This window comes from Otolemur garnettii, unplaced genomic scaffold (genome assembly GCF_000181295.1).
Source record: "Otolemur garnettii isolate 467f Iridium unplaced genomic scaffold, OtoGar3 scaffold00029, whole genome shotgun sequence".
In the NCBI taxonomy this organism is placed as follows: Eukaryota; Metazoa; Chordata; class Mammalia; order Primates; family Galagidae; genus Otolemur; species Otolemur garnettii.
Window position 1 is genome coordinate 12,577,441 of NW_003852424.1, and position 7,505 is coordinate 12,584,945.

Genomic DNA, 7,505 nt, shown 5'->3' on the forward strand with positions numbered 1-7,505 from the left:
AGTGCTGTGGTGTCACAGCTCACAGCAACCTCAAACTCTTGGGCTTAAGTGATTCTCTTGCTTCAGCCTCCCAAGTAGCTGGGACTATAGGTGTCTGCCACAATGCCAGGCTATTTTTTTGTTGCTGTTGTCATTGTTATTTAACTGGCCTGGGCGGGTTTGAACCTGCCAGCCTCAATGCATGTGGCTGGCCCTATATAACCAGTGTGCTACCGGGGGAGAACCAACCTCCTAGCTTTTAAATTGGTATTGCGTACATGCAATGCTTCTTTTCTCAGACTTGTGATACTTAGGAGAATGTTCTCCAAATCCATCAGGTTGTTACAGATAATGCAAAAGCTCCATTTTTTATGGCTGAATAGTATTCCACGGTACGCATATACCACAGTTTATTAATCCATTCACATATGTTAATGGGAACTTGGGTTATTTCCATATCTTTGCAATTGTGAACTGAACTGCTACGAACATTGGAGTAAGGGGTGCTTCCTTAGTTCAGTCCCTGTTCCTCCAAGGGAGCACTTTGGTTCCACCTGTGGTTAACATTTTAGTTCCAGCCTACTCAGTCAGGGTCATACATTGGGCACACCTGGTTCACATGGGCATGTTCAGGTTATGTGACCTGCAATCTCAGAAGCCCCAGCAACTGAAAAACAACCCACCATTTTATTACACAAGGCTTAACTAGATTGGGCTGGTTCCGTGATTACGAGGTTTTTCCTGTTGGACAATCTCTGAGTACTTACCTGTCAGAGATAGCATTCTAAATGTGACTATTATCACGTCCTTCCCCTTTAGTTGTTCCCCACTGAATCCAGTAGGAAAAGGAATTACAAACTCCTGCTTTCCCATTCCTATATAAACATTGTCACCTTCCGAACTGGCCAGCGACTCTGCTCTATTGCTGTGTTCTCAGACCTTTTGTACAAGCTGGTTCCTCAACTTAAAATACACCCTTGGTCCATCCCTGTGTCCTCCTTACTCGTAGTTGTTCCTTTAACTAATATTTATAGGGTAAATACAATGTTGTTGTTGGTGGGCCTAATGAGGAGGCACATGCCCCCAAAGCCCACCTTACTGATCAGATTTCAATGCCTCTTTTGCATGAAAGTGGAATGGTGGCGCAGAGGGGCTGGAATGATGCTGATTGGTCGGCTTTCAATACCTAATTTGCATTGCAATGGACCAATCAAATTCAACGCCCGTTTCCTACTCTATTAAAGCAACAGTATCTCACCTCTCCTCCCACAGTTCATTGTTTTCGTTAACCTGGCCTAGACTGTCTACGCCTTCTCTGGTTTTGTCTCTGGATACAGATCATCCCACGGAGGTGGTCAATGTAAGGAGCTAGGCTTACTATACTGATGCGTACTTATGCCTGTCTGATCTATGAAAAACTGGGTCAACTTAAGGAGGTAATTGATGTAGGGAGGTGGTCCACTATCAAGGGTCTTCTGTGTTTTGCTAGGCTATGCACCAAACGCTGGGGTTACGCCAGAGGGGGGAAGAGCCCCCTAACCGTATGGGACTTGCCTGTGAGGGGTTACTGCCCCCAGCACCAGACAGAATAGGAAATCGGCATCTGCTTTCCAGGCACTTCCAAGGCAAAGACAAATGGGGCTGCTTGTTAATTAGTCCTTTCCGCCCTCACTGGCGACTCTCACGGCGGCATACCGGAAGTTTAGCCAACCGGACTCGGTACTGGGCACGCCTTGCCCACACCGCGCTTATTCCTTCCGCGGTTAGCGACGCGACGTCAGACCACGCTTCCCTCCGACTGCTAATGGGAAAGTGTTGAGACTCCGACGTTTCTCCACCCCCACATCCTCACTGGTACACACCAGCAGCGGGCGCCGCAAGGCGGGAAAGTGCCGCGGGGGCGGGGTCTGTTGCTTTGGGAGACGGAAGTGCTGCCGAGTCTGCCGGCGCGGGCTTTTTAGAAGTTAGCGGCTGTGGTGAGGTGACTCGGCAGGGGGATTTGCGCGTTACCGGGGTGGTGGTACTGGGCCGGTGGGAGAGAGCGGGTCTGTGCGAGTAAGAGGGGTCCCGTTCTGATGTCGCGTTCTAGTATTTTCTGTGAGTTAGAAGTCTCCCGAGCTCTGCGGTCTCCGGCTGAGTTTCAACTTTCTCAGTTTCCGCCCCGCCCCCCGGCCGGGGCTTCTCTCTGAGCCCTTCGGTTAAGGTTCAGCTACTAGTTAGGAGAAATTCCTCTTAATCCTGTGGCATGTTTATTATGACTCAGTCACAGCCCCCATCACCGGCTGCTTCGTTTTATAGTTTCTGTAATTTGTGTTCACGTCTTGCTCGGAACGGCCCCGGGGAGAAACCGCGGCGGCTTTGCACGGTGTGGGACGGCCGCAAGTGTTCTCCGGTCTTCTCTTTACTCTGGGGATTCTGACAAGCAATGTGCTGTGCCCACGGGGACTTCACAGCCGCCTCTTGTTACCGTTGGTTTTAGGACGATTTCACACATGTAATCTGCTGTGATAGACTAGTTTCAACATGTTCCCAGAAGTATGTGTATGTTTTTTTTTTTTTTTTGAGACAGTGTCTTTGTGGCCCTTGGGTAGACTATGTGGCGTCACACCTCACGGCAACCTCAAGTTCTTGGGCACAAGCGAGTCTCTTGCCTCAGACTCCGGAGTAGCAGGAACCACAGGCGCCCATCTCAACGTCCGGGTCGTTTTTTTTTTTTTTTTTAAGACAGCGTTTTGCTTTTGTCGCCCTCGGTAGAGTGCCCAGGCGTCATAGCTCACAGCAACCTCCGACTTGGGCTCCAGCGATTCTCTTGCTTCAATTTTTCACGGGCCTCGCTTTTGCTTAGATTGGTCTTGAACTTGTGAGTTCAAGCAATCCACCAGCCTCGATCTCCCCAGAGTGCTGGGATGACAGGCGTGAGCCACCGCGCCCCACCTAACTTAAAACTATTGGGCTCAAGCGAATCTCTTGCCTCAAACTCCCGAGTCGCTGGGACTACAGGCGCCTACTACAATGCCTGGGGAGTTTCTTTTTTTAGTCCTAGTAGAGATGGGGGTCTGGCTCTTGCTCAGATTGGAGTGTCTGCTACCTCTGGCTGGATGCAGCTTTAGGTTGGTGTGTCTATTTTGCATCCAGTAGTAAAAAGCATGGAATCTTGGAGTCTGAAGCTTGACAGATTTGGACTTTCTCTCTGGCCATTTACTAACCTTCTGCTCTTGGGGTAATTTCCTAATTCAGAATCCCCAAAAGTCTATTTTTTGGTTGCAGCCGTCATTGTCGTTTGTCGGGCTGGGCTGGATTCGAACCCTCCAGCTCAGGCATATGTGGCTGGGCCCTTAGCTGTTTGAGCCACAGGCACAGTGCTGTGTACACACTTATATCTTTAGCTTTGTTAATCTTCTGTGCATTTAATTGGCACTTCGCATGTACTGCTGTTGGTTTTTTCATTTATCAAATATTACTTAATTACATGCTTATAATAGTGTAATATATTCTTGTATGTGTATTTATAGTGTATTTATTTGATAACACCATTAAAGTTGACAGCTTTGTTCTAGGCAGTGTGCTGAGTAGATGGTGTGATGAAACCACTTGATTAGATTATAGGTTCCTAATAAGGAGATTTCATAATATTTTATTTATTTATTTTTGAGACAGAGTCTCACTATGCTGCCCTGAGAGTGGCGTCACAGCTCACAGCAACCTCAAACTCTTGGGCTGAAGTGATTCTCTTGCCTCAGCCTCCCAGTATCTGGGACTACAGGTGCCTGCCACAACGTCCAGCTATTTTTTGGTTGTAGTTGTCATTGTTGCTTGGCAGGCCCTGGCTGGGTTTGAGCCCGCCAGGTCTGGTGTGTTTGGCTGGTGCCCTAGCTGCTGAGCTTCAGGCGCTGAGCTCATAAAAACTGAGCTATAGGTGCTGAGCTCCATAATATGGTTAGGGTAAGAATTACCACTCATGGCTTGGCGCCTGTGGCTCAAGCAGCTGAGGCGCCAGCCACGTACACCTAATGGCTGCACGTATACCTAATGTACACCACGTACAACAATAATGGCTGCAACCAAAAAATAGCCGGGGCCTTGTGGCGGGCGCCTGTGGTCCCAGCTACTTGGGAGGCGGAGGCAGGAGACTCGCTTGAGCCCAGGAGTTGGAAGTTGCTGTGAGCAGTGAAGCCATGGCACTCTACCCAGGGGGATAGCTTGAGGCTTTGTCTCAAAAAAAAAAAAAAAAAAGAATTACCACTCATACTTGTCAGTAGTTCTTAATTTGTTGAGCCCTCAACTGTATAAGTGAATATTTCATACTCTAGGTAATAGGGAAGGGGAAAAAAAATCAAGCTTATATACTTGTAGAAGCTTCATTCAGCTCTTGACGTTCTTCTCTTACAGTTCCCTGATAACAGGAACAATGGACCAGAAAATTTTATCTCTAGCAGCAGAAAGAACAGCAGACAAACTGCAAGAATTTCTTCAAACTCTAAAAGATGATGATGTGAGTATTAGGAAGCATGTTCTGCCAGAAGTAAATGTGTCAAGCATAATCATACTCAGAGAACATGTGAGAAACGTTATTCTACTCCTTCATCTACTCTCTATTCACCTTAAGAGACAGGGATTTATTTGATGACAATTCATAGATGTAAAAAAATTGGGGAAGTGGGGAGAGATGAAAGAAAAGGACAACTTAAGGGTGGTTGTGACCAAATCCAAATCTATTTTTTTTAAATTGAGACAGTCTCACTGTGGTGTCCTTGGGAGAGTTCCATGGCATCAGAGCTCACAGTAACCTCAAACTCTTGACTTAAGTGATTCTCTTGCCTCAGTCTCTCAAGTAGCTGGATCTATAGGTGCCTGCCACGACACCGGCTACCAAATTTTTTTTGAGAAAGTCTCACTTTGTTGCCCTTGGTAGAATCTCATGGCGTCATAGCTCATAGCAACCTCAAACTCTTTGCTCAAGGGATCTGCTTGCCTTAGCCTCCCGTAGCTGCCACAACAGGTGGGTAAAAAGAGATAAGGTCTTGCTCTTGCTCAGGCTGGTCTAGAACTCGTGAGCTCAATCCACCTTGCTTGGCCTTCCAGAGTGCTGGGATTATAGGCTTAAGCCACCATGTCTAGCCTTACATTCAAATCTGAAGTAGCCTGAGAATAGAATGGTACATGTAAAAACAAATTAAAATACTTCTATAGCTTTTGGAACAATCCTATTTGAAAATAGTATCCAGACTGTAGCTATTGATGTGAGACATTAGTTTTGCTTATTGATGCTTTATATTTTTTCTTAAAATGTATAAGCAGTAAAATATTTTGAAATTATCAAGAAAAGAGAAAATTAATGCACTTTCACTGTAAATATCTGATTGTAAAATGAGATAACAGTTATGTTAGGCTGTTTTATGCTTTCTAAGATTATTACATGATAATATTACTCCTTTTTCCATAATCAGTGATCTCAGCCCTTCCAGATCCCTCCCTGGATCCCTTTTCAAGATTAACATTAAATATTATGTTTAAACAAGCTAAGATATTGAGTATTACTATTTTTTTGTTGTTCTTGAGACAGTCTCACTATGTTGCCCTCAGTAGAGTGCTGTGGTGTTACAGCTCACAGCAACCTTGAACTGTTGGGCTTCATCCTCCCAAGTAGCCAGGACCATAGACGCCCGCCACAATGCCAGGCTATTTTTTTTTTTGCAGTTGTTGTTTAGCAGGCCCCGGCCTGGTTCAAACCTGCCAGCCTTGGTGTATTGTGCTATGGGCGCTGAGCCTGAGTATTATGTTTTTACAGGAATTTTATGTGCTAGTCTTTTAAAAGTCATTGAAGCAGGTACATCTCAATCTCTGTTATCTGCCATACTAACTGCAAATTGATGTAGGGATGCTTTTTGATTTTTTTCTTTCTTTGAAATTATCCAGGATTGCTTTTGTAGTGGTTTTTTTGAGACCAGCATGTTGTTAGAGTTTCAACTTAAATCATTCTAAAAGCAAGATTTGATTAAAACCAGCATTTAAGTTATTTATTTAAAAGTTATAGTTTATCTCTTGCTTGTACTATAAAATAAGTAAAAATAAGAACCAAAACAAAATTCACGATATATATGGATACTATGAATTACCTTTCTGATTCTTTTTCTTTTTAAGAGACAGAGTCTCACTTTTTCACTCTCGGTAGAGTGCTATGATGTCATAGCTCACAGCAACCTCCAGCTCTTGGGCTTAGGCAGTTTTCTTGCCTCAGCCTCCTGATAGCTAGGACAACAGGTGCCCGCCACAATATCCAGCTATTTTTTTGTTGCAGTTTGGCTGGTGCTGGGTTCGAACCCACCACCATTGGTATATTGGGCTGGTGCCCTATTCACTGAGCCACAGGTGACACCCACCTTTCTGATTCTTACTTAACACAAAAAGAATCTTCATCTCAGTTTTTTTGAGGATGAAATTAGATAATGTATGTAAAAGATTAAACATCTGATGGGCACTCAATAAACTTCTAATAGACATTGAATAAAATGTTAGAAAAGTTCCTCCATATCTTCCTGGTTTTAAGTCCCTTCACTAACATAGTCACATTTCTCCAAACACTTTAGTTTTGTCACCATTTCTCTTAAAAGTTATATACCTTAAATTGAACACAGAGCTCCAGATTTGTTTTGTCACTGGGGTAGGGTGATACTAATATTTCCTTTATCATTCATGCAGAATTAAATTTGGCAGATAATATGCTGTTGTCTCATTGTTCTAAGTTTTTGTATATGTTGATGTTAGGCAAGATTTCTGTCATCTCATAAATCCTTTAACTTTTTTTTTGGTAGAGACAGAGTCTCGCTTTGTCACCCTAAGTAGAGTGCTGTGGCATCACAGCTCATAGCAACCTCCAGCTCTTGGGCTTAGGTGATTCTCGTGCCTCAGCCTCCCAAGTAGCAGGGACTACAGGCGCCTGCCACAATGCCTGGCTATTTTTTTGTTGCAGTTTGGCTGGGTTTGAACCTGCCACCCTTGGTATTTGGGGCTGGTGCCCTACCCACTGAGCCAAAAGCACTGCTCAGAAATGCTTTAACTTTTTAGACAAATTTCTATCTGTTGATTATCTTTTTAGATGTATCTCATTTTATTGTCAAGGTCTTTTTGTATTTTGATACTGCTATCATTATATTAATCACCTTTTTATCCTCTACAAATTTGTTAAGTATTTCAGTAATACATAAATTCAGTTTGCTTAATAAAATGTTCCACCGAAGATGAGCTCAGAGTAAAAAATTACAAAACACGTAAGAAAGTCCTGTGACAAGAAAGAACCTCACAGATGTGGCAGTGAGAAAATTCACCTTCAAGGGTTTGGAGAGAATAAAGCAGTTTGAAACTGATTTTAAATATTTAATGCAAATATTTAGTATAATATTTAACATATTTAAAGTTACAAATGAAGGAATTGAATCCACAAAATAAGAATGGATTTGGAAAACAACCAGAGAAAACTTTTTTTTTTGTTAGATAAGGACCCTCTTTTTTTTTTTTTTTTTTTTTTT

General features: G+C 43.5%; 1 protein-coding gene across 1 annotated transcript in view; it reads left to right on the forward strand.

The window, feature by feature from the left end:
* The first annotated feature begins 1,914 nt into the window (after positions 1–1,914).
* FANCI (Fanconi anemia complementation group I) overlaps positions 1,915–7,505 on the forward strand; it is an 88,223-nt gene continuing 82,632 nt past the window's right edge. The window contains exons 1-2 of the mRNA XM_012804413.2: positions 1,915–1,960; positions 4,369–4,471. Of these exons, the coding sequence (XP_012659867.1) occupies positions 4,388–4,471 (84 nt within the window). The 5' untranslated portion in view covers positions 1,915–1,960; positions 4,369–4,387. The remainder of the gene's footprint in view (positions 1,961–4,368; positions 4,472–7,505) is intronic.